Below are 25,929 nucleotides of genomic sequence, written 5' to 3'. Positions count from 1 at the left end.
AGCAGTTACAGCAGCAGCGAGGTCAGGCTCTGCTAGGTGGGCTCTGGCAGGCATCGGGGTGCAGCTTTCCCTTACTGCTGTGGTTACAACACCACTGTAAGGGCTAAAATGAAACAAACCCTCAGAATAAAATTATTGAGATTAAAAAAAAAAAAAAAAGCACAACAAAAACTGTTCCAGTGAGGTTTGTGAAGAAGTGAATTCTCCCCGGCAGAGCTTGCTTTGTCCTTCCTGTAACAGGAGCTGGAGGGAGCAGTGGGTAGTGCACTCAGTGGTATGGATAAATAGCTGTGTTAACAGCAGTTACACTTAATTGTCCTGAAGGTCTGCATGGAGAGAGAGAGGGATATCTCTGGCTGGGAAGGCACAGACAGGTAACTGCTGCCAGTTGACAATGCATGCAGGTGTCCCCCCCTGGAATGAGCACGTGTTAGGCACGAGTGGAGATGAGGGAAGTGGAGGTATTTATCTTTGTGATTGCTTTTATACATAGCTAGGCACAGTAAATACCCCATAGTTAAGGACATCTGAATTTAACCATAAATACAGACAGCTCCCATCACTGGGTAAAATTACTTGCTTGTTTTTACAGCAGTGTTTGGACATCTGAACTGTAGGTTTGATGCTTTACTGGAAATTAGAGGCTTCCAAATGCCTGGGTCTTCTAAAGTGGTTTAGAGCAGCTTTGTTCTGTAAAACACTGTTTGCACAGAGGAATAAAACACAGATTCTGAAGGAAACTCTCTGGAACACAGATCATGAACAGGAAAACTTCTGCGCTTCATGCTGTCAGCATGGGGGCTGCTGCATTGGCTGTCCTGTCCCAGGGCAGGCTGAGGATTCACCACTTGGCGAGGGCTGGCTGCTGGCAAGAAGCTGTCTTTGACAGCGGTGAGCTCCGCTATCTCCAAAGCACTCTGCCTTGATGTCAGAGGATGTTCTGTGGTGTGGTTCGTGGGATTGCTGGGTGCTGGAGCCTCTGAGAGAGGGATGTGTTCTGTGGGATGTGGCTGTGTATTTGGATTAGTCAGATCATATCACAGAATCACAGAACTGTAGGGGTTGGGGGGGACCTCTAGAGATCATTGAGTCCAGTGCCCCTGCCAAAGCAGCTCCCTAGGCCAGGTTGCACAGGTAGGCATCTTGAATGTCTCCAGAGAAGGAGACTCCACCACCTCTCTGGGCAGCCTGTGCCAGTGCTGTATATGACTGCTGGTCCCCACCTCCATGAGGTGTGTCGGGCAATCCCACCCAATTTCACTCCAGACAGCACTGGAAAACGTGAGTTACCCAGAAGGGTTGACTATGTTGGAAACAGTGCAGGGCCCTCCCGCAGAGCTTAGTTTTGTTAGAATTTACTGTGATGTGGGTATAAGCATGGGTGAGAATCACCTGAGAGATGTGCAGCATCTGAAGAAATTGGTGCACAATACAGCAGTGTAGTGTGGGAAAATGTGAAATCTGAGGAATGTTTTAAATATAATTGATATACATAACGGTGCTGGAGGGGTGTGGGGGGGTTCTTTTTAAAGAAAACCAACCCACTAAAACTCAACTTGTGGTGTGTGTTTTAATGAAAAATGAATCATAGGATGGTATTGCACTGTATGGTAGTGCAAAAAGTAATAACTAGAAAGTCTTTATTTGGATGGTTGAAAAGGGCAGGGGAAGGGTATTCCCACCTAACGTGTGTCTGCAAGTCAGAAGCTGTAGTGCTGCATAAGGTGTTGGTGGATGGAGAGCAAGAGAAGGCTCAGGACAGGCCTGGGATGAGATTCAGCCGTGCAGGCAGAGACGACATGAGCTAAATGGGGATCGTGTTCTCATAAACTCTGGTAAATGGGAGCACATGATCATGAGGGCATCTAATGGAGCAGCTGGTATGAACCAAGCTGGAGACTGGCCAGCTTCTTTAGGTGACTTACTTACATGCTCAGCACCCACTCACAAACTCTCCTTCATTTTTCTTGGAAGTTTTCTGGTACGTTCTGAACTCCAAGACTGGAGATTTTGCCAGCTGAGGTTTCCAGCTTTAATCCAGAGGAGCTCTTCAGTTTATGCTCACATCTAAATCAAGGAGATGTTCACTTGAATTCAAGGATGGCAAATTCCAAATTAATACAAGGAAAAATCGTTATTTTTATTCTCCTGCATGAAATTTAGGCTCAGTGAAGGAGAACTGGCTCATGATCTCCCTTGGGGAAGAGGTATGAACTGGTTGACCTCTTGAAGTTCTCCTTGTCATGTTTCCTAGGGCAGATAACAAGGCTATTGAAATTCTGCAACGATGATTGAATGTTGGGAAGGGATATTAAACCTCCGCACGTCAGCTCTCACTTAAGGAGATCAAAATGACATCTTGTGTGGGGGAAAGAGGCAAATTGCCTCGCAGCTGCGGGGTTCCTCCATCTTGTCGTCATGTGTTTCTGGTTGTCTGCTGACAGAGGCAGGATGCTGAACGAGATGGACCGATGTTCTGATTCAGTCTGGCACTTCCTGTGGTCCCATGAGTTCTGTTGAGTTCAGTGAGAATTAAATACATATTTAAGCACTTCCTAGAAGGGCTGGCTTTTCTACACCCGTGTCTCTGAGCAAACTCTTGAAGCTCAGCAGTGAAAAAGACATGTTTCTTTTAAGGGCTTGAATCAGCCATACCACATCCTTTTTCTGTTTTCATGAGGAAATCCTAATTTATAGCATGCTTCCATTTTAAAAGTAAATGAAAGCTGTCGTATGGTCAGGCTGACTTCCGTGTCACAGTCATGTCATCAGGTCTGAAGTTTCCCGTTAGTGCCTGTGGAAGGAAAGGAGCACATGCCTGAGTGGCTGGGAGAATGCAACAGAAAAATAGGAGCTTTATGGTTGGCTTTGCTTCGAAACCTGTGTGGCAAGAATACTGAGAGGAATACATCATGTGTCTTGCGTCCTTTGAAGTGGCTGGGTTCTGCACTGCCGGGATGGCTTCCCTTATCTCCACTCTTACAAAAAGGACCAGGAAATATGCCTGTGATGTGGGACTTCTACCCTTCAAGCCTTGATCGGGTTGACAGGTTGTTTTTTTTTTGTTTTCTTTTTTAAGCGGTTCATCAACAAAGCCAGTTGAAAGCAGGGAAATGCCCTGCCCCCTTTTAGTGGGTAGTTGAAGTGGTAGAGTAACAGCTGTGTTTGGGTACTGCTGCTGCTCAGCAGCCCTGGGATGATCAGAGGGCTAGGAAGTTTTCAGATCGCCTGCCTCTTCCTGTGCCCTTATATCTCTGCAGATGGATTTGGCAATAGCTGCCTTTCGTCCTGTAACACCTTGCCCTCAAAGCAGGAGTCCTGCAGCAGACCCCAGCTCGTGTTCTGAAGATGCACTTCTTAACAGGGCCTGAGCCTATCTCTTGGAAAGCAACTAACTTGAAAACTGAATTTCTTTTCTTTCTTCTGAGGCGAGTGTGGCCCAGATGAGGCTTTGATCTGGGACACTCATCGGAGTCTGACTTGGTCTGTGCAAGGGTCCCAGAAACCAGATGGCTTTTCAGCTTTGATTTTCAAGTCAGATGTCTGTTGCTGTATGAGAATGACTTTCTTGATCAGGAGCTCAGCTTTGTGTTTTAAGAGGGACTTGTTTTGTCTAAAATGAGCTTTGCGATGTGGTTTACCAAAACCATATAAAAAAAACAAAATTGATTTTGAGATAATGGAGTTCTTAAATGATGACAGCTCTGGGGTCTTGCTCTCTAGATTGTCTACCCTTTTGGGATACAAGCTTTCTCTAGAGAAAGAGATTGGCGCATACTGCACAACACATGGTGATGTTGGAACACAGCATGAAATACTGAAGGTGGATGAGCACCAGCAGTGCTTGCTTTGGCTCAGCATTGGTCAATCTGTTGCACGCAGTCATGTTTTTAGATGTTATTGTCCAAAGAGCTGTGGGTGTTGATAACTCATTAGCCTTGAGCTTCTGGTCTGTTTACACCTTGTGAACCCATGGGTTAGTGGCATGTCTCAACAAGGGAGAGGAGAGAGAAAGGTGGGAAGATGCAGTTATTTCTAAGTGTAGAAAGTAATTTCAAGCTATAATGGCCTTTACAGTTTACTTATTCTGCCTATCCCAGATGCTTTCCTTGCACTCGTCCCTAATCATCCAGTTTCTAAACTAAGAATGTAATCGTGGACTTGGAAAGAATTTTGTGCCATAGAAAAAATAGGGGTGGCAATCGTGCATGGTAGTGCTAAACTTCTGCTGCTTTTTCCTGCACAGGGACCCTCCAGAGGGATCGAATTTTTAAGAACCTCACTCGGAAGCGCCAGCGAGCTATGCGAAGGAGAGTGCATCAGGTGAATGGGCATAAATTCATGGCTACCTACCTGCGACAGCCAACCTACTGCTCACACTGCAAGGAGTTCATCTGGTAAGAACCGACCAATAGCAGTGGTGTGGACCTTCCTATCCTTTCATATTCTGGGGACCAACGTGCCACCCCAGATGCTGAACTCTTCAAGGGCTACAAAAATCACTCCCCCTGCCCACCAGGATTAGCAGGGTACGTTTGTACTGTAAACCACAGTCGTCTTCAGAGAGGCCAGGTGTAGGTTGGTTGCTGAAAGCCAACAGGGAGAGTGTGGAGATAGGACAACATTCCTCACCTGATTTTCAGGAAAAAAAAAAAAGAAGCTCTGCAGATGTTAGCTTGAGTGGGGCTTTGATACTGCAGTGAGGGGGAAAAAAAAAAAGAGTTGTTTGAAAAACTAGAGAAAATGACAGAAAAAAGAAAAGCCAGAAGAGGTGTAAGGTGTGGGATGATATGTGAGGGGGAGTAGGCAGAGCAGGGAGAAAAACTTATATGTCTCAAAAGAGTGTGGAGTGGGAGAGAGAATAACAGCACGTGGGCTGTTGGAATCAGTTTAAATAAGTGTAAAGTGTGTTGTAATAGAGTATTTTAGAAACTAGAATGACAGAATGTGAGGAATAAATGGACATTGACAGCATTGCACTGTGAGCTCTGGGCCTTACAGTGCTTTGCTGTGGTCACACACACCCATCCTGAATTGCACCATTATTGCTGAACAGTTCTACCCCAGGAATCTGGTCATCTGGGATCCTCTTGTCTTTTGACCCTCTCTTCTGTCAGAGGTCTACAAGTAGGCTGGCTTTCTGATATTAAATTGTGTTCGTGTTTTGTTTCCAACAGGGGCGTGTTTGGGAAACAGGGATACCAGTGCCAAGGTAAGGTGCTCAGCTCCTGAGCTCAGTGTCTGCCTGATGTGTGTCTCAGGAGCACTCCCCCTGCTGCTGCTTATGAGCCTCTCTGAAATCACCACATCTTCCCCAGCCAGCCTAAACTGAGCAGCTGTCAGGCTGTTGGCTTAAGTACATGCAGGAGCAATCGCCTATGTTCATGCAAGCATGCAGGGGGCCAGTTGCTGTGTTTCACCCACAATGTTCCTCCTGCACAGATCCACTGAGTTGCACTTGATGTGTGTGATGCCTGGCTAGGCTTGAGACCCAGCATCCCTTCAGTGCAGTGTCCAACTGGTAACTGCAGCACAGTTACTCTGTTTGTCTGGCCACCTTCTTCCTTTCTCCCTCTTTGCGGCTAAATGAAATAAAATTAGAGATGTGACTTCAAAGGGCACTTTCCTGACCTTGTGCAACACTTCAGCCTGAATGAATGATTTGGCTAAGTAGCTATATAGATGTTTGTGGTCCTCATTTACACTTAATTATTGTTCTTCCTTTCAATTTTTCTGTTGTAAGAAAGAGCAGCTACTCGCTTCACAGCTGCATTGTCACTCAGGCCTTTTAACACAGTCTGTTTCTTGTGCAGTAGATATCCTGCATAATATCTTTGGGTGATGCTATTTTTCAGACCCTTGTGAGTGCAAGCTTGAATCAGCAGCAAACAGAATAGTGCAGGACTCTGAAGTATATCTTCAACTTTTGGTTCCCATTAGAAAAACCTCACTGCATAGCCAGCAGCTGCAGCCCTTAGTTGTGACTGCAGTGCGCATTGGATTATGGAGTAGAGGAACTGAAGTTTGTGCCATTCAAGCCAGCTTCAGAGCTGCAGAGAAGCCAGCTGTGCTTTAGGACTAGTTAGCCTTCCTGATGAGGGCTAGCACATACGCCCAGACCACAGCACTGTTCTGCTGCAGTTATCCCAGCTCCAGCACTGCAATGAGTCTTACTGACAAACTAAAAGGCAGTGCTCGTGTGGGTATCTGGCAGAAAAGACACTGTGCCACTGAGGTTTAGGGATGGGTTTTGGTATCTCAGAACTCTGTTTGTGTATGTTGTGTGCCACGTGGTAAGTGCACTGGCAGTTTTTTGGGTTCATTTTACAATGTTGTTTCTGCCTGCATCGCCCATATTTTATGGTAGCAATGAATGATATGGTGCCAGATTTCTGTTGAAATTTGGAGATAAATCTCCAAATCTGTTGGAGGACTTTGGAAATTGTGAGCCACCCTGATTGTTTTTCATGTTTTTACTGTGTCCTGATGTGACCAAACCTTAAAGAAACGAGACTGTGAGGTGATGTGTTGAGTCTTTCAGCAGCTCTTTTCATTATGCCTCTTTTATTTCCTAGTATGCACCTGTGTTGTACACAAGCGCTGCCATCATCTAATTGTTACAGCTTGCACGTGCCAAAACAATACTAACAAGAACGATCTCAAGGTAAAAATGGTGTTCGTTATTTTGGGTCATCATCATTTGTGATTCTTCAGGATTGTCTGGGTTTGGCTGGACATCTTCCCATAGTGAAACTAATTCTGTGTCCCTTTGTTGGTGGATTTAAAACTGAGGAAGAATGATAGGGACATGCATCACTATTGTTATAATAGTTTAGTGTCATCTGGTTGTTTTTCTATTAATTCCACTAACTAGTTGGACTAGTGTATGATTTAGGAAGATTCTTCATCCAAAGACATTGAGAAATAGCAAAACAGCCATTTTCCTTGTTAATGTATTTTCATGATTAACTGTCATCATCAAAATTTGGTACACAGTTCTTAATGTGGATTTCTCTGGCTTGAAAATCCAACCACTGCCATTTGTTAGGTGTTTTTTTTTCCCTTGTAATTCAAAATGCCCATTTAGTCATTGAATCACACCTTCACTCTATGAAATCATTGATGTTGTAATAAAGAAACCCTTGCATAACATGTGTTTCCGAAGGTGGTTTTTTATTTTTTCTTTTTCTGGTGATAGTTTTGGCTGTATTTAACAGGAGTCATGTCCCTACCTAGAACTGCACTGCGCATTGCATGTCTCATTTCTGTAATTGGAAATTGTTTAATAATTCCTTGAGGAAAATTCAATTGAAATGTTCATAATTGGGAGGTAGTTCTATTATATCCCATGTGGAAACCTTCTTTGTGGTGCATACACGCAATTGCCTCATTATTTCCTAACTTGGAACTGCTGAGCTAGACTTCTTAAAAGAACTCCTTGCCAAATCAGATGAAAATGAGCTACAATACTTAAGGCTAAAGTGCAAGTTCATGGTGAGTTTTCTCACCCACCTCTTAGGATTGTGAGTGGTCTACGATATATCCGAGCATCATGGTTTAGTGGGCATGGTGGGGGTGGGTTGGCAGTTGAACTAGATGATCTTAGAGGTCTTTTCCATCCTTAATGATTCTATGATTCTAACTAAGCTTCTTGGAAAAATGACAGAGATGAAGAAATAACACTTGCTTTAAATTTATTATCTCAGTAGCCCCTCAAGCATTGTTAAACCATGGGTTCCCCTTGTCAGTCTTCTGACATCTGCTTATTGAGGCACAAATTAGAAAGTAATGAAGAGGTTGCATGGGAATGGGTTCTTTCAGTGGATGTAACATTTTTTAAGGTGTCTTTGAGATTGGAATGCTTCACAGTTGAAAAAAGGTAAGGTTAAAAAGGAGAGCAAGCAGTAAAGCTAAATGAGGCTCTGAAAAACGGACAAGGAAGATGAGAAAAGCAATAAGCATTTTAGGAGGAAGTTGGAGGAATATTCCATACTAAATCTAATAGGTGGTAGGTAGTGATAGGACAAGAGGGAGTGGTTTTAAACTCAAAGAGGGAAAGGTTGAGGTTAGATGTCAGGGAGAAGTTCTTCACAGAGAGAATGGTGAGCTGCTGGAACGGGCTGCCCAGGGAGGCTATGGTGCTGCATCCCTGGAGGTGTTCAAGACCAGGCTGCATGGGGCCTTGGCAACCCAAGCTGTTCTGTGTTTCTCTGATTCTAATAAAGTCAGTGGTTGGACTTAAGTTAAATGTATGCACGTAGTACGCAAGTTAATTATTTGGAAACTGGTTGGCTGCGAAATGCTGTAGCTAGCAATTCATATTTGGCACTTAAATGTGATAGGTTTGTGATGAGTTAATCTCGCTTCCTAATTCTAAGTTTGATGTAAGAATGTAGAATTTGCTAGGCAGCCCTTTTGAAATCTGCTTTGTCTGATACTCTTGGCTGCCAGGCAATTAAACCAGAGCAGTGAAGTGATGGATTTGGATATTTTCAGGTTTGGAATTATGTTCGTGGTTCTGCAGTTAAATGTTGATATGTAAGCTAATATCAGTGTATGTTGCATTTATGTGTGCTTTTCTTCTGGTGCCTTAGGTGACTGAACAGAGGTTTGGCATCAACATTCCTCACAAGTTCAGTGTCCATAACTACAAAGTCCCGACGTTCTGTGACCACTGCGGTTCCTTGCTCTGGGGAATCATGCGACAAGGCCTACAGTGTAAAAGTGAGCAGCTTCTGACTGTAATCTTTTCACAAAAATGTGTATATTTTAGACTTTTGATGTAGTCTTAATTTGTGCAACTTTCTAGAGAAAGCCAAGCAATTCATCTCTGTCAGAATTACAGAAATACTGATTTACTTGTTAATCTCAAATTTCCTGGACATTAATTTTTTTCTCACTGCAGAGCTTTGGTAAATTTGCATTGTTGATTTTTTTTCTTGGTTATTACTTCTTCCTGCATTAATTTTTCTTTCTGCTTGGAAATTGATTTATTCTGTCACACTGATACGCTTTGTCACCAGCTAGCAGTGTTTTTGTTTTGGTGATCCAAAGTGTAAAATCGAATGGGTAACTAACAATCTCCATTTGCCCTCTTCTCCCACAAGAGGGTGTATGTGTGTCTCTGAGTTCAAGCAAGAAGGTATTTAGTTTCCCAGTGAAGAGTATATCTAAAGTTAGATATCTGCAAATGCGGAGGGAGTTTAATGCTAACTGTGTAGCGTCATAAATCCTAATTTATAGGCAGGCATATCTTCAGTGGTGTTTATATATCTCAGACATATTTGAGCTTATGAATAGCTTCTGCTAACATAGCACCCTGCTTGGAGAATTTGGGTATGCATACTGCTTTTCAGGAAGTTATTCTCTTGAATCTTCTATCAGGGACAAAAGTGCACTCTTTTTTTCAGACCCAGTGTAGAGTCAGGTCAGTATATTTCCTGAAGCAGAACATTTTGCTAAGTTATTTTTTTATTAAGCCCCCTATGTTAATCTAAATGTTCCTTTGCTTTTATTTTCCATCCCTACCATCTCTGTCAGTCTGTAAAATGAACGTCCATATCCGATGTCAAGCAAACGTTGCACCAAACTGTGGGGTGAACTCAGCAGAGCTTGCTAAAACCTTGGCATGCATGGGCCTGCAACCAGGAAGCATTTCCCCAAATTCGGTGAGTTGTTCTTTTTTCCTCCTCTGTTTTTAAACATTTACAGTGGAGTCCAGCTTGCATGGGTGTGGGAGAAATCGGAGATGTCTGCTGCAGCAGGAGGCAGCGGGCTCCATGAGTAGGCTGTTGCTCTCTGGGTCTTGTGGCAAAGATTTGCCCTGGAAAATAAACGTCTTCTATCCAGGTTTTCCCTGCTGGGGGCATCGTGTGGTACTAAGGGATGTGGTTTAGTGGGAAAATACTGGTGGTGGGTGGTGGGTGGACTAGATGATTTTGGTGCTCTTTTCCAACCCTGGTGATTCTGTCATTTTGTATCAGTCAACAAATGTCACTTGGTTTACATTTCACAGCAGTGTGACTCCACAGACTCTTCCATGGTCAATGTGTTCTCAGTGATCATGCTTTCCAGTGGTCAGTGTAATTCATGCTGTGCCTTTCTTCAGCCTTTCCACAAACATTAAGTGCTCTGTCTGTGTATGTGACTTGTGATAGAGCAACAGGAGAGCTCAGCAGCAGGCCTATATTCTCTTCACAGCTTCGTTGCTGTTTTTGAGTCGTTCGGGGCAACGCTGTAGAGAAAATGTCTATATTCAGTATTAGAAGCTAGAGCTGTTATTTAATAACAAGTCAGTTTTCATGAAGCTTTCTTTGCTAGCAGTTTTGAAAGTTTGTTTGAGACCTCAGTAACCCATAGTAAAATGTCAGACATTTTTATTTGACCTAAAGAAGTAAATTCAAAATGAAAAGATATTTGCTGGACATGGTTAATCATGTCAGCTCCACTGATGGACCACATCACTATCTCAACCTTGCATGCTCATTAAGCTTTGCTAACCCCTTTTTACTTCAGTTGGCTCATGTGAAATCAGACTTTCTTGTTTTCCTTCTTCATGCTACAGCAGTTCGGGGTTCCTTTATTCTTAGAGATGTGAAGAAACACAATCCCCACACAGTCATTTTAGTTTTGTGAAAATCAGCACTTGTTCACATTCATTGTTTATGTAATCTATACATCAGGAAAAGATGAGAACAAGAAACAGTCTTATCTTATTACATGTAAGCTAAAGGTTTCAGTTAGTGTTCGGAAGGTTAAACTGGAGATTTTGTTGGATGTTGTCCTGAATGTTTTTGCTTCTGTCTGCACAGCTGGGTTTACCATTCCTGTAGCACCGAGGCAGGTCTTCTTGTGCATGGAAGAGCTTTGCATTACACCAGAGTAATCACAAGGTGGAGCCCAAGACGCCCCTGTGACTTTTTCACACTTAACAAACTGAACAAAAGCACTTTCAATTTCTGTGTATACTCATACTGAGTTTGGAGAGCTGAGAACTAAGGACACTGGAGGCTGATTTGGTCTTCTTATAGGGCAAGAATATGAGCTCTAGAAAGGTATACTAAAACTGTTGCTGTAAAGGCAGACACACATTGCTAGCATGGGCATGAACAGTATTCATTTAAATTTGCAGCGGTGGAGGAAGGCAGCTGTGGGGATGAAAAATATTCTGAGGTTTGGATCCCACTGAACTCTGTGGGCAGTTAGAGGTTTCACATCAGACAGAAACCTGAGAAAGTCTGATGAAATCATTTTGGATTCCAGATTTCACCTTCAGTTTTCATATTGCAGAAATGGTGTAGGCCTCCTCTGATGTTTGATGGGAGCCTTTATTTTCCACACTCATCCTATTGTTATGGGGAGCGAGGCTGGAGAGAGGGAGACTTCTCTCTTGAGTCTGTTGTGGGGTAGGTTTACAGCTTGAAATGCCTTGGTCAGGATCCAGTTCTGAAGTCTCAGCACACCTCTGCACGGTGATGAGGTTGGCTGGTCACGTAGCAGCTGTGTGGGGTGTCAGTACCCATGCACTTTCCATTCCAGTGGCACAGCAGTGCATTTGAAAAGGTCCTACGTGCCCACATTGCAGACCTGTGGTCACCTCTGAGGCAAAGTAGAATTTCTATGCAGATTGATTTGTACTTATTCTTTTCCACAGAAACTGGCTTCAAGATCTTCTTTGAGACATCAGGGAAAAGGCAGCTTGAAAGATAACAATGGGGTTAGTGAAAATTCAACGAACAAACTTGGGATCAAAGACCTGACCTTCCTTCGTGTACTGGGAAAGGGCAGTTTTGGAAAGGTGAGTGCTGTTTGTGGCTCTCTGGGGAAATACTCTGTTTCTTGTTGAAGAAGCTCTGAGGCATGTGGAATTACTTCATTATGTGACATTCAGGTTGCCCAGTGAGATGTGCTTTGTAAGCCCTGTGTGACAAGGCTGGTTAGAGAAAGTTTGGAGAAGAGGGAAGAGAAAGAAATCTAATAGAAAATGAAGAATGGGTTATCATAAAATAAAAAAAGAATATAACAACCGAAGATGCCATGTCCTGTACCAAGCACTATGAGAGTGTGCATTGGCACTAATTTTAGAAGCATATGAAGACTTTTCCTTTAAAAGAGACAAGGCAGTAGTTTCAAATGTAGTGAAACTGGGAATTCCCTTCTCTGCTTTGCCACAAAGCCAGTGTAAAATACTGCACTTGAAACTGAAATGAGGATGGATGGTGCAGCCCAGAAGGTCTGCTCTGGCACAGGTGTTTGACAGACCATGGATGGTTTTGAGCACCTATCCCCACAGCAGGCATTGCAGTGTGTTGCAGACAGTAATGTATGTGTCATTGGTTGTCCACTGTTGCCCACACTAACAGTCTGATTCGCTTGCACCCACGAGCCTGCTCGTGCGTGAGGTAACTCATCTTTCTAGTGTGATAAGGTACCAGAATCTCTGTGTTGCTCATAGAGACCAATGGCTCAGCCCTTGTGATTCACCCTCTCCTTTGGTTTAGGTGATGCTTGCCAAGATGAAAGAGAGTGGGCAGTTGTATGCAGTGAAGGTGCTGAAGAAAGACGTCATCCTCCAAGATGACGACGTTGAGTGCACCATGACCGAGAAACGCATCCTCTCCTTAGCAAGGAATCACCCATTCCTCACCAAGCTCTACTGTTGCTTCCAGACTCCTGTAAGTATAGCTCAGGCAGTGGAAAACCTTCTTCCTGATGCTGCCTGGCATGTTCAAGGTAGAGGCACTCTCCTGTGCATTTCCCCACCTGTTACAAGCATGCACCTTAGACTCAGGAGAAAGCTCTCTGCTCAAGGGTGGGCTGTGGACCTGTAACAGGCATTTATCAAACAAAATCTTGGCTTTCTGTGAGCTCTCTAACAAACTGGTAGTAACAGGAAAGCCTGTGTTTATATCTTTTGTAGAAGAATGTTTATGCATTGGGTGTTTCCAAATGGAAATGCCCACAGTCCTGCAGTATCATGCAGTTGTTGTGGGATCTCAGGCCCTATAGACCTCCTTCCTGAAAGTTAATAGCACTGCTTTTGCCTTGCCTGCTCTGAGTGGAATGGAAGATCTTCCTGGGATTAGTGGTGGTGATCTTAACTGATGTGGGTAGACACTGAATCAAACCCTATGCAGTCAGCATTTATTTGCATGCATTCAAGACAAGACAGCACTGCTGCCACTTGTGATGTGTGTACTTCAGAGGAAGAGTATGTTCTGCCTGTTGAGCTGAGAGCCTCCTCCTTTGTGTGTGCATGTGGATGGGAGCTTGTTGCTGATGTAGGTGGTAGGAGTGGCTGTGATGGAGGCAGTGACCACAGCAATATCACTGCAAGGTAAGTTTGGGAGTCCATGAGCTAAACTGTTGGTGGGACCAAAGCATTTTTACAGTGTAGCTCTTCCATACTGCCTTGGCTGACTTCCACTTGCTTTTGACCATTGGTCAGTGCTAGTAGAGTTTGTTTTCCCTTTAGAAGGGGAAGGAGAAACTTGCCCTTTTAATTGTGGCTTCGCTCCTTCTTTGTAAACTCAAAATGCTGAAAAGAAAAAAAAAGAAAAAGGAAAAAAAAGGCATTTAGATGCGTTCTGCCACCCACTTGTTTCTCTGCTCACTGGGATGATGCAACAGCCAGTTAAGGAGTTCAAGAATTATGCTCGTTTAGGGTGGGGCCCTTGTGGGAGACTCATATAGTAGAAATGAGGTCTTGTGGTTTTTGTATATACAGCTTATGTAGTTTCACAGCACAGTAGTACTGTATAGCAGAAACAATACATAAAGCTCACTTTTGTCCCTCGTAACCAAGGAATTTCTTTGTTTCATAACATGAAAAAACAGGGCCCAAATTTTAATGGCCTTACTGAATTTCTCATGTGGAATATCTGCAGTGTCCCATATTGATGCGTGCTGTTTGTGGTCGGATCCAGGACAACAGCATTTTTATGCAACCTGTTGCTATGGCTTTGTTTAGAGAATTGCAACGTAGATGTGAAAACAGCAAATGCAGTCCTGGGCTGTGTGGAGTATTTTCAGGGAACTTAGAGAAGGTTTAATGTCACTACCAGTACTGTCTGTCATGTTCAGAGAAGGAGTGCAGTCTGCTTTGTGTGCAGAGAAGGTCTGCTGGGCTGCTGAGGTAACTGAAGAGGCTTCTGCAAACGGAAGAAAAGGAAGAGCTCAGCTTGTTTAGACTAGCAATTTGAAAGCAAAAAGGATCTGATTTATGTCTGTAGATGTCACAGAGGAGGGAAACAAAACCGTCAAGATGCTGGCTGAGACCAAGTGAGTCTTGACTGGCCGTGGATACAGTTAGACTGGAAATGAAAAGGAGGTTGCTAAATGGTAGAACTGCCTGGAACTGGAATTTCTGGACCAGCTTCTCATCAGAGGAGGGGAAGGAAGAACCCTTCAGTCCTCGTTGCTCTCAGCCTGGTCAGTCTCTGAGAGGATGCCAAAGGAGCGGTGCTTGTTGTAGCAGGGTCCTGCTATTTCCAGTTTTCCCAGGTTACTCTTTTACTTTGAGTCTTGTATTGTTTCACTGGACCAGTAACTTCCATCCAGTAACAAACAAAAACAGAAAGAGAAGCAAGGAAGTGTATTTTAGAGTCACGTGCTTATTGCGTCTTTTGTCCGTGTTCTGCATACACTGACACCCACCTCAATCGAGAATAACCAGATTTAAATTGCTTATAAAGGCATAATTAAATCCCTTTGCTACAATGAAGAAATGATTGTGACAGTAGGGTGTTTGTGGCAAAGTGCTCCCAGGAGGGCTTAAAATGAGGCTGATAATACATAGGGTTTGTGCTTGTTGGCAAGCATGGCATTGGGTTATCCCCTCCATTAAGTCTAACTTGTCAGGAAAATATATATATAAGGAGAGAGAGTGTAATCGCTAACACAAAACGTCACCCTGGAGCTGTGTTTAAAAGTTAACCAAGCCAATTTCTTGTGCTTGGAGTTGGGGGGAGGTTTGCACAAAGCAGTACCTATTTTCACTCACAGTTATGTGGAAACTACATCACGTGGATCACGATTGCAGCCCAAATTCTGAAAATGTGGCATTAACTGTCCATGTCATAGGAAAACCAAGCATGACTGTGATCTGCAGTGGGTGGAGATTCTGGATAAACGATGATTTACCCAACCCACTTCTAGCATTTTTTAGAGAAATAGCTGTTTTGAGGCTTCTTACTGTTTTTTTCAAAAGGAAATAAGAACCTGATGCTGTGAGTTGTATCAGGGCAAGCTGGGACCAGGTAGCATCCCTTCTGCAAGACACATGGGGGTCATGGTAAGGGCTGAGTTCAGTATGAACCAACAGTTCAGACTCATTGCAAATTAGTGAACCTGTGCTGCTTCAGGGTGTCAGGGAAGTTGTTAGCCACTCTGCTTGGCACTGGTGAAGCCACACTTGGAATGCAGGTGTCCAACGTTGGGCTCCCCAGTACTAGGGGAAGTTATAGGATCTAGAAAGAAGGACCCCAAAAGCGTCTGAAATGCTGCAGTGCTTTGAGAACAACTTTTGAGTGTTTGGATGGAGCCAGAGCCATTGGAATTCACACTCTTGCATCATAATCTACATCGTAATCTACCGACGCCAGCAGGCAGTTCTGATGTGGAGCCTAGGGCTGATTTTAACAGCCTGGGGCAAGTCTGTGCTGCACAGTGCGATGCTGTGTAGTGCTAGTAATCTGGCATTAGCTGAGCTGGCACAAGTAGCAGAAACAGCAGTGCATTGTCCGAGTTAATCTGTGCTGCTGCTACTTTTGCTTGCCAGTTTTGAGTTAGCTGAGTTTTTCTCTGTGCTTACACCAGTTGCTGATGGTTTTCAGAAAGGTTTTCTGTTCTGTGATGCTTCCTCTGTGCAGCCTCTCTGTTTGGTGTGGTCCCAGCTGCAGCATAAGGGATGCACGCTGGCAAGGTCTACTTTGATATCCCATGGTGGGCTGAGGTAGCCTGATCTCCTGACAGCCTTCTTGCTCTTTCAATGGAGTATTGCAGCCACTAGGTGGTAGGAGCTGCAAATGCTGTCTCTGCTGGGTAGCTCACAGCTTCCAGGGACTGAAGGGGAAACACAGGGTGGCAGAGGCTGGGCATGGCCCTGGCTGTGCTGGGCACCAGGCAGGTGGCAGCTGGGGACTTGCACCTCCAGATTCCTTTCCTCTGAAGGGACGGAGCTGTGCTGGTCCTGTTCCAGCTGCACCTGTGTGAGGTCTCCTTGTTCCCCACAGAGATACATCTGTTATTCTAATTCTTTTTTATTGAATGTCTTGGTTTGAGTACTTTCAACCTTGCATAAGCTGTTTACCTCTGCTTTTCCTAGGGCCTTACAACCACCCTTTAGTGGCAGAGAGGATTACACTCCTGCTGCAGTAATCTGTGAGTTGCTGACAGGTGCTGGGGCTGACCTGCAGATAATCTTGGATTCTGTGTTAGGGGTCACAAGCACCCGAAATTGCTTGTTTCTGTTTACCTGGCGTTGGTGTCATCCAACACCTTAACAATACCGGCCTAGAACAGGTGGAGGAAGCTATCTGTTTAAATAATGAAGTCGGTAATTTAACACTGAGGAATGTAGATCCTGGAATGTTTTAATTAAAATGAGTTTGCAGTAGGCAGGTCCTGTCATCCTTGGGGTTTAGGAACCATTCTTCCTGCACAGGTGCATTGCTTTAAAATCCTTTTGTCTCAGCTCTTCTGCATGAGAATGAGGAGGACTGGGGGAGATTCGCTTCCCATGCAAACAGTGTGGAAAGCACTGGTTAGAGGTTGCTGCCTTTTATGTTTATTGCCCTTATCTCTTTCCTCATGACCACAGGGTGCTTTCAGGGGACCATCCCTCAGGCGATGCTGTTTCCAGCACTGTCCCTGTTACTCTGATCATTATATGGATTTGCTCTCCGTGTGGCTCTGCTGACTGTTGCTGAGGCACAGAGCCTGCCTGTGCTGTTCCAAAAATAGTGAGACACAAGAGCGTGTCTTTCTGTAACAAGTGTCCTTCAGAAGTAATAGCTCACAGGGTGCTGCTGAGGTCAGTGGGGATTCCAGTGCAGCTAATGGACCCGGGGTGCCTTTCTCAGAGGGCAGCCTGCTGACAGGCGCGTGGCTTTCTGCCTCCTTCAGAAGCCGTGTGCTGATATCCTGCTGGGCACAGAAGGGAGAGGGTTCTCTTCATCTCTTCTGGTTCCTGGAGCACTGAAACAGCTCTCCCAGGATCAGGGCAGGCATTGTGTCACAGGTGTTTGGGGAGGTGAGGCTGTGAGCACCTTCTGTAGGTGTTCAAGCTAACCTGGACCCTTTGACGGTATAATTTCAAGTGGGAGATTGCCAAGGACCAGCAGAAGTTCCTGGTGGGATGCTCAAGTGCCCTGACACAGGCTTTGGAGCATGCTGGTAGGAGACTGGGGAATGATGTTTTGACGTTGTTTGAAGAGTGCTGAGAGGGATCCCCTTGGGAGCAGAGGAGAGCTTTGATCATCTCCCAGGCTCCAAATCCTCAGCCTTCCTCCTGGCTTATCAGGAAGATAAGGCTTGCTGTGTGCATATACCCAACAGCCAAGCATGCTGCTGGGGTGTTTTTCTGTAGGCTTGCCGGTCCTTTTTCCACTTTTTTAAAGCATGGAGACTGGTGCTAGCCCCAGGCTACTGTGCTGGAAGGCCAGTGTGTGCTTTTGTTTCATTGCTGCCTGCCTAAATCAAATGAAGAAGATGATGGGAATATATTGTTTTTTAGGCCTAGCATTCTCTAAAAGCCTTCGTATGGCCTAGCATGCTTTTTGAAACAGGGAAGAAAGGGAGGCATCCTGCTGGAAGCTGGCTGCAGAGCCCTTGTTAAGTCAGGCTTGGGGAAGCTTGGGTTATGCTTAACCTGGGGCTCTAGGGAAGCAAGCCAGGGTTTTTGGGAAGTGGCCTCTCCAGTGTGGTGGGAATCACAGCATCATTAAGGTTGGAAAGGACCTCCAGAGTCCCCAAGTCCAACCCCAGCCCACCCATACCGTGCACACTGCCCAACGTCCCTCAGTGCCACATCTCCGTGGTTCCATCTCTCCAGGGACAGTGACTCCACCACTCTCTGGGCATCCTGTTCCAATGCATTACTGCTCTTTCAGATTAGAAACTTTTCTTATTATCCAACTTGAACCTCCTCTGATGCAACTTAAGGCCATTACCTCTTGTTCTCTTGCAGAGAAATTTCCTCCCTCCACCCTGTGCTCCCAGTGTACAGCCTGGTTGCTGGATCATCTCAACCACTATTTCATGAGCACCACATGGACATCCCACTTCTGTTTCTCAGTCTGAGTTATGTCCAGTGTAACAGGGAGTAAAGCCAGATCTGTGAAAACTCTGGTTTTGTGGGTGTCCACCAAAAAACCTTGACGTCTATAGTAGCACCGTGGTCTGAGTTGTTGGTAAAACAGATGTGTCAGACTATTAGAGTTTGAGAGGCTCAGCTGTATCTCTGGTGTGCTCTGTCACATCTCTGGTGGTCTCATTGCAGGAGGTTGGGTGGTTTTTATTTGTAGGCAGAGCAGCTTTGGCTTCAGAAGGTGAAACAAGATCAGACTGACATTTCTGACTTTATCTGTGAACTTTCTGGGTGTCCACACTTACACTGCACACTGAGGTGATATGAGCTGAAGTGAAAATAGGACCTGAAGTGTTAGCTACCATCATTTTAACACTGCTGCAGTCACTTTCCTGCCCTGGGCACTGGAGGGACTTTGGCTACCTGTATTTCCATGAGGCTGAGAAAAAAGTCCCCATCTGCAGTGGCTCATGAGAGATACTGTGCCTGTTAGGTAAAACAATCAAGGTTAGAACAAGGGTAGCCAGAGGATGTTTTGTTGCATATATTTAGTGTGGCTAACCGTAAGTAATATTTTTCTTTGCCTTTAAAATCTAAGAAGTTGCAGCACAAAAAGAATTGAAATGAAACCAACTCAAAAAATTGCCTGAATGACCAAATGATTGTTGGTACCAAGGAAGAATTAAAAAAAGAAGAAAAAAATTCAAGCTGTCAATGCTCAGAGAAGAGCTAACTAGCTGAGGCTGAACCCAGCAGTGCTTTCAGGTTAACTCTGAACCTGTATCGCTTTCCAGGCAACATTGGGTGGATTCATAAAGCCCTTGCTTCACCACTCTTGATTTTTCTGCAGACCTTTAGGTGGACTTTCAGAGGTCTCTGGTTTTCCCCAGGTGCAGTCTGAAGCCAGCAGACGTTGCAAATGGTATTTCTGGAAAACAGGCCAGATCTGTCTCAAGCTGATCAATCCAAATTAGACGTGGCAATTGCAGTGGCTTGTTCTGAACTGAGGGCTGTAAAAAATGGTCATCTTTGTGAAGCTGCTCTCTTCTGAGACACCGTGATATCAGCAGCTAGCTGGGGGGTGTAGATGTCCTATAAACTTCTGACTAACAATTGATGTCTGTAGCTTGATATACTCTCGCTCCTTATTCCTGGATTTATCCCTCCTGAAGTTCAGCCAGCCCTTTGATTTTTGATCCTTAGGTGGGAAGGAGTGTTTGTGTATTTTTCTGTGTTGTTTAATAAGATCTGGAGGATAAGATTTAATTTCTTCTTTCATTCTTCTGTCATTGTATTCTGCTTTTAAAATATTCTGTTTTAGTGCCCAACATGGCTTTTTTTTCTTCTAAATCGGGATTCCACAAGGATTTTTTGTATGATCTGGTTGATCTAGTGCCTGTGATTTTGGACTTTTTGTTGCCAACAAAACAAATACAAATGAATTGATTTTTATTTTTGTAATAGATAATTCTACTGTGAATTAGACTATCTTGTGGTGGGGAGGAAATCTGTATATTTGGTTCATCTGCGTTTCCCAAAGGCTGCATTGTCCCAAAGAAATGAATGCATTTGGCTGCATGTAACAGAATCTCTCCATCCTGTGAGCTTGAAATTTCAGCCCACCAGTAAGACGACGACAGGCAGAAACGTGGAGGATGAAGTGAGATTTTTTGGGAGCACGTAGGAGCCCACGGCTCCCGTCTGTGCTTGCCCTGGGTTGTGGCAGTCACACAGCTCTTCTGGCGTGAGCTCAGCATTAATGCTGTGCTGCACATGCGTGCACAAGGCAGCCTTTACCCCCAGGGACTCCGGAGAGTTTATTTATGCTAATGCAGAGCCAGTTTTGCTATTCTCTAGGCAATGTTTCTGTGCTTGACTGCTGCTGTGTAAAGGAAGCCCGTGTTGTGCCCACTATCAGCAGTGTAAAATTGCAGAGTGGTCATGAGCAGTAAGTGCCCCATTCCCCAGCTGTGACAGTGACGCAGGAGCCAGAAATGGGGGAAGTGACCTGTTCTTCTCAGAAGTGCATTTACTAGCTCATCAAGCTGTGAGGAAATGCAGCGGGCAGCAGCCCTGCTTTGCAGTCTGAATTGTTACTGCACTCCTTCCTGGCTAAAAAAAGGAAAATAAAAACGTGAGGGAAGGAGACCTTCCTTCTCTCAGCCCTTCAGATGTGGTGGGTGGGCACACCCTGAGCTCAACGGCCCCGGGGCTGTATGGCGCTGCCTGCTGCATTGCTTCCTTGCTGTGGTCTGATTTCTCCTTGGTATAAGCAGTTTTTGGGGCTGTGGCATGTGTTTGTAGAGCTGCTGAAGCATAGAGAGAAAATGGCTGATCAGGCAGCAGAGGTCAGCCAGCAGATTGCTGCAGAGCATGCTGCTCCACCACTGTGTCTGTATGGGGTCTTGGGCCATGGTGGCGGGTGCTGGTGGCAGTAATCACTGTGACCGTGTTTAGGAAGCGAAACTAATGCATCCAGATAATTTCAGCTGAGCAGACACAACATGGAGCTGTTTCTTCTCTTCCGCTTAATATAGTCACTCTGATATGAAATCAAAAGGCCAAAGCTTTGCCAAGCATAAATCAGCATCTTGCTCCATTGCAGCCGAGTGCTGCTTGGATTCTGCCTCGAAATTTGGGGTTGAGCTCAGCTGCTTTAGCTGGAGGTTGTATATTTGGAAAAACTTCTCCAAAAGAGTGGTCGAGTGTTGGCACAGGCTGCCCAGCGAGCACTGGGGTCACTGTACCTGGAGGTGTTCAAGAACTGTGGAGATGTGGCACTGAGTGCCATGGCTTAGTGGGCAATATTGATGATGGGTGGACGGTTGGACTGGATGATCTTGGAGGTCTTTTCCAACCTTAATGATTCTATGATTCAGCTCTTCTACCCATCTCTCATAGCATGACACCTGCAATCCAGGGTTATTGGTTGTGTTACACCTACAAAAATAAATACTGGGAAACAGACCTGCTTATTATTCCTCCTCCAGATCCCATGCTCTGGAGTGCATTGACCCAGATAATGGTCACTCGTTCTGCTGGCAGGGCTGGACGTGTGGCTTCCCAAAGCCCTGTCCTGAGAGTGTCCTGCTTGTTTGCACACTCCTGGCAAGACCTAGGGCAGACTGCTTTTTGTGGGGGTTGTTGGCCACAAAGGGAGAAAGGGAACATTGGAACACTGAGGGAGCCTGCCAGCTCTTGTAATTATCATGTAATAATTTGCTTACAAGCTCCCTGAGCTCTGCTACTCATTTTTGGAAGCAGTAAACTTTTGCTGTGGAGAAGTGACACAGCTGTCTCTGTGTGAAGATAATTCTGAAAGTCTGCTTTCCGCTCTGAAGGGCTCATACTGCCAAAACAGTAAAAAAATGACTGTTTTCTTGGGGAAACCCTTTGGCTTCAGTGAACTCAGATCAAGTCCAAAGCTGATTTTCTAAGGAGTTGTGTGCATGAGTTACTTTGAAAAGGATGAAATGCAAGCTTAGCAGAATTCCATTGCCAGACCTTTTTTATTTTTTTTTTTTTGGAGGACTGGACTATTGCTCTGAACCACATTTGACCAGCACTCCATCATCCCTAGATGGCAGCTGTCAGCAAAAGAGCAGGCTTGTGTGGAATTCCTCCTGCGTTGTGTCCTTGTCCTGCAGGGAAGCAGCGTGGGCAGGAGCAGTGCTGGGGGAGCTCTGCTGCTGAGGGATGAGCAGAACTCCTCCAGGCCCACTCTGCCGGCTCTGGCACAAAGCTCTGTCATCTTCAAAGTCCGCACATTGGAATGCATCTCTTCCCCTTCTCCACTCTCTGCACCCCTTAAATTAGGGCATTGATGCTGCCCTGTTGCATTTACTTAGTGTGGAAGGAGGTGATGTTCTCGCCCTAGCTGAATTCAGAGGTCTTTGGCATGACACTGATCTTGTGTGGCTTATGTGTGGGCATCAGCTATGGTTCTCAACTGGAAGTGGGTAGAAACCAGCCATAGTGCTGGCCCTTTTTGGGGCAGGGAAAATCTAATAAAATAATGAATTTCAGATTTTTAATGTTCCTATGATGAAAGCAATCTTAAATAAGAGGAAAGTTATGAAGATTCAAAATAGCTTCCTAGCAGAGCTGGGGAGGACAAAGGGCTAAACCAGTGTTTGGGTTGGAGCTTGTTTGAGGGTAGCTGGTAACTGGCTTGGTCTTAGGGCATTCATTGCCTGTTCCTCATACGGCCCCAGCATGGCAAACTCAATTTTACACAAACAAATCTAGAAACCCAGCTGGCTGGCTGTCAGTGAAGTTGGCAGGGCTGATCTCCAGCTGTAGGCCAGCCTTGAAATGAACGTACCTGATTCTGGACTGTATTTATGCTTCCTCCAAATGTTTGTTTCCTGTAACAATTGCTCTGTGGCTTTATTCACCTTGATCCCAGTACAGAAATGCTGCAATGTGATTTCCTCCTGTGGCTGCCACTGCTGCGAAGGCTTTAGCGTCACTGCTTCCTGTTGACTCAAATGCTCTTTCTTACTTTGCCAACATCAAGAAGAGATAGCAAATCAGGGAAAACTTGTGGGCAGTGAAAAACAGATAACAGCTGTGAGGATTTCAGCACTGAGCTCAGGCAAAAGCACTCCAGCTTTCTCTTCTCTCTGATTCTCACCGAGAAGACCCCAAGGAAGGAGTGCACAGCTCTAAGTGGCAGTTGGGGTTGGATCTGAGAGAGGAGCTGCAACCTCCTGATATGAAGCAGAGCTCACCTGAGCCTCCTCTCACCTGTGTGCAGAGCACCTGCACTCAGGAAAGACAGGGAGAGCCAGCTCAAATTTGCAAGCACCTAAACTGTCTGCTATTTTAGGCTTTCCCTTTCCTCATCCCCCTTCTGAGCTTTTTGTATACTCTTACTTTGCGTACTGCAGATTGCCCTTTTTATTTCATAAAATATCTCTGTTTATTTTACTTCTCAACAATTCCTGGAAGAGGAGCTGGTCTTTGTAGCTTGGCAAGCTGATGATGTCACTTAGGAGTGAAAATGGCAGCCCTTGCTTGGTCCTTAGATCCAGGATTCCCACTGTGCTGATCTTGCTGGCATTTGTGGTCATGTATGCAGGAGGCCAGTGCAGACGTGCTGTGTTCTGAAGAAGCTGCTCTTTTCTTTAGTAACCGTGCAGGATTTCTATGTTAGAAAATGGTAGACTTTAGCTGGACATTAGAAAGAAAAAAGTGAAAATAAAAATTTGGGTAGTCAAAAGTTGTGTTAGGCCCAAGCAGGAGAACTTCATTAATTAAATAATGGATTATTTACGCTCGACCTGTGAAATGAGACCATGGGTGGAGGAGAATCTTAGAATGGCTTGGGTTGTAAGGGACCTTAAGGACCGTGGGCTGGTTGGCCCCACCAGCTCAGGCTGCCCAGGGCCCTGCCCATGGCTTTGGGCACCTCCAGGAATGGGGTATCCACAGCTCTGGGCAGCAATGCCAGGGCCTCACTGCTCTCTGAGTAAAGAATTTGCCTCTAACATCTAATCCAAATCTCACCTTTTAGTTTAAAGCCATTCCCCCTTGTCCTATCACTAGCCTTAGTTAGCATGCTTGTGAGCACCATGCAACTCATGCAATAGTACTCTCTCGTGTCTGCTGTGTATTCCCATGTAAATAATAACGTAGGTGCTGTGATAGAATGTTTCAGTGTTTACTGGGGTGTTTAGGAAGAAAGAAGAAGCTTCCTTTAAGCACTGCAGAGCATAGAAGTGCATCCAGAAGTCTGAGATGGGCCATGGAGCTCTGCCAGCACTGGAGAAGCAGTGTACACTTTAAGAGAGAAAGGGTTAACAGTGTTTCCCTGAAGCTTACCTTTAAGAGAGAGTAGAAAATACAGATTCCTAACTATGTGCATGTTTATACAAGTATACTTATTACTTACATAAATACACACACACATCCCTTGTCAGGTTGCTGGTAAATTAAATTACTTCCTGTAGAGGAGCTGGGAGGAGGGATTGTAAAGATGCCTGGACAAGCTGGGCTAGATAAGCATGTGGCATGTGGAGAGATCAGGAGGAGGGATGGAGATGTAAAAGCTGGTCCGACTGGCATGGCAGAGGTGATACCTGGGCTGCACAACAGGTAGGCATAGCAAAGCCGCATCCACTCCAGCCTACTGCAGTGAAGATGTGGCTTTATAGATGTGATGTGACTGAAGATCCAGCGTTGGTGCTGCTCTAGCTAGACTGCTGCCATAGCCAAGCCAGCCCTAAGCTATGCAGCCAGCATGAAACAGTGAAGTGCTCTTGTCTGTATGGACTGGAAAGAGCAGTCAGCATGCGGCCATGGTGCTGCATGCACTGTTGTTAGATGGCTGGGAGCGCACCTAGCTTAGCCTTGCTGCCTCCTGAAGTAGCACAGAAGGAGCTGTTGAACCACACTCAGGATGGTGATGAGCAGCAGGCTGTCCTCTTCCACCACGAGCTGTTGGCTCTTAGATGGAGAGGACTGAAGGGATTCCTGGTTGCTTTTCTGTGTACATCTCAGGATGCTAATGCCATTGCATTAATAGTCATTGCAGGCTGGCTGGCTGCCAGAAAGTGGAGAATAACAATACTCATCCTCTGAAATTTAGAGAGGGTTTAAAGCCAGCTTGTAGATGATGAACATCAGTCCTGGAAAGGGGCTGGTGGGGAGAGAAGGGCAGGCAGTAGCACTGCAGGGCTGGCTGGCCTCACGTGAGATGTGTGCCTGCTCTGCAGTCTGCTTGTTCATGTTACCCCAAGTAAAACTGAAACAATTAATGCTAAATGTCCGGAAGCAAGTACCAGGGGAAATTCTGAAACGGTTTGAAACAATCCTAGGGTTTAGTTTTGTGGCAGATCATCGCATATCCATTCTCTCAATTATGTGAGCACCCTTTTGGCACGCTGAGCACACACCCAGACTGTTGAACTTGCAGTGTAAGCAAGTGTCTCCCTATCTGCAGACTTCTGCAAAATCCGGAACAAAGGTAAAAGAGAAACTTCAAAGACCAGCAGCTATGGTTAATGGGCTGAACTTTATTGAGCTGCTTGCTTTGCTGCCTGGTAGAGACTTTGGTTTATGCTTTGTCCTTATCAGTTCCTTCATCGCACAAAGATCTGTGGTTAATCAGACCTGTCAGGAAGGCTAAAATGCAGAGGCCTAAAAGGCAGCTGCCATGCAGTGGATGGCAGGAAGTCCCTCTCTGTAAGACAGCACGTGTTCCCTAGAAGTAGTATCGGGATACCTTAGAGACAGAGCTGCTATTGCTGTTCAGAGCTCTGGTGCTGCTGAGGCGAAGCTGCAGTCTGGCTGTGCACAGTGTACTATGAAACGTTTATCCCCAGAAAGCTGCAGTGAGAGAGGGGGGAATTACACTTTTCACATAATCATACAGAATCACAGAACTGAAGGGGTTGGAAGGGACCTTAAGAGATCATCGAGTCCATCTCCCCTGCCAAAGCAGCTCCCTAGGTCACACAGGTAGGCATCCAGGTGGGTCTTGAATGTCTGCTTGGCTCAGAAAGTGCTGCTGAAGGGGTCTCCCACTGCTGGAACCATTTCAACAGACCCTCTGTATCTGCACATGCTGATGAGCCCAATCCACACGGGAACAGGAATTCATTTCTGCAGGCAAAACT

General features: G+C 45.2%; 1 protein-coding gene across 1 annotated transcript in view; it reads left to right on the top strand.

The window, feature by feature from the left end:
• Positions 1–25,929, top strand: part of PRKCH (protein kinase C eta) — a 106,670-nt gene that overhangs the window by 37,840 nt on the left and 42,901 nt on the right. The window contains exons 3-9 of the mRNA XM_065747534.1: positions 4,247–4,397; positions 5,178–5,212; positions 6,576–6,664; positions 8,595–8,724; positions 9,541–9,668; positions 11,654–11,797; positions 12,501–12,674. Of these exons, the coding sequence (XP_065603606.1) occupies positions 4,247–4,397; positions 5,178–5,212; positions 6,576–6,664; positions 8,595–8,724; positions 9,541–9,668; positions 11,654–11,797; positions 12,501–12,674 (851 nt within the window). The remainder of the gene's footprint in view (positions 1–4,246; positions 4,398–5,177; positions 5,213–6,575; positions 6,665–8,594; positions 8,725–9,540; positions 9,669–11,653; positions 11,798–12,500; positions 12,675–25,929) is intronic.

This window comes from Cyrtonyx montezumae, unplaced genomic scaffold (genome assembly GCF_038088225.1).
Source record: "Cyrtonyx montezumae isolate F1298 unplaced genomic scaffold, pur_monq_1.0 scaffold_10, whole genome shotgun sequence".
Lineage (NCBI taxonomy): Eukaryota > Metazoa > Chordata > Aves > Galliformes > Odontophoridae > Cyrtonyx > Cyrtonyx montezumae.
This window is presented reverse-complemented; position numbering and strand designations above follow the sequence as displayed.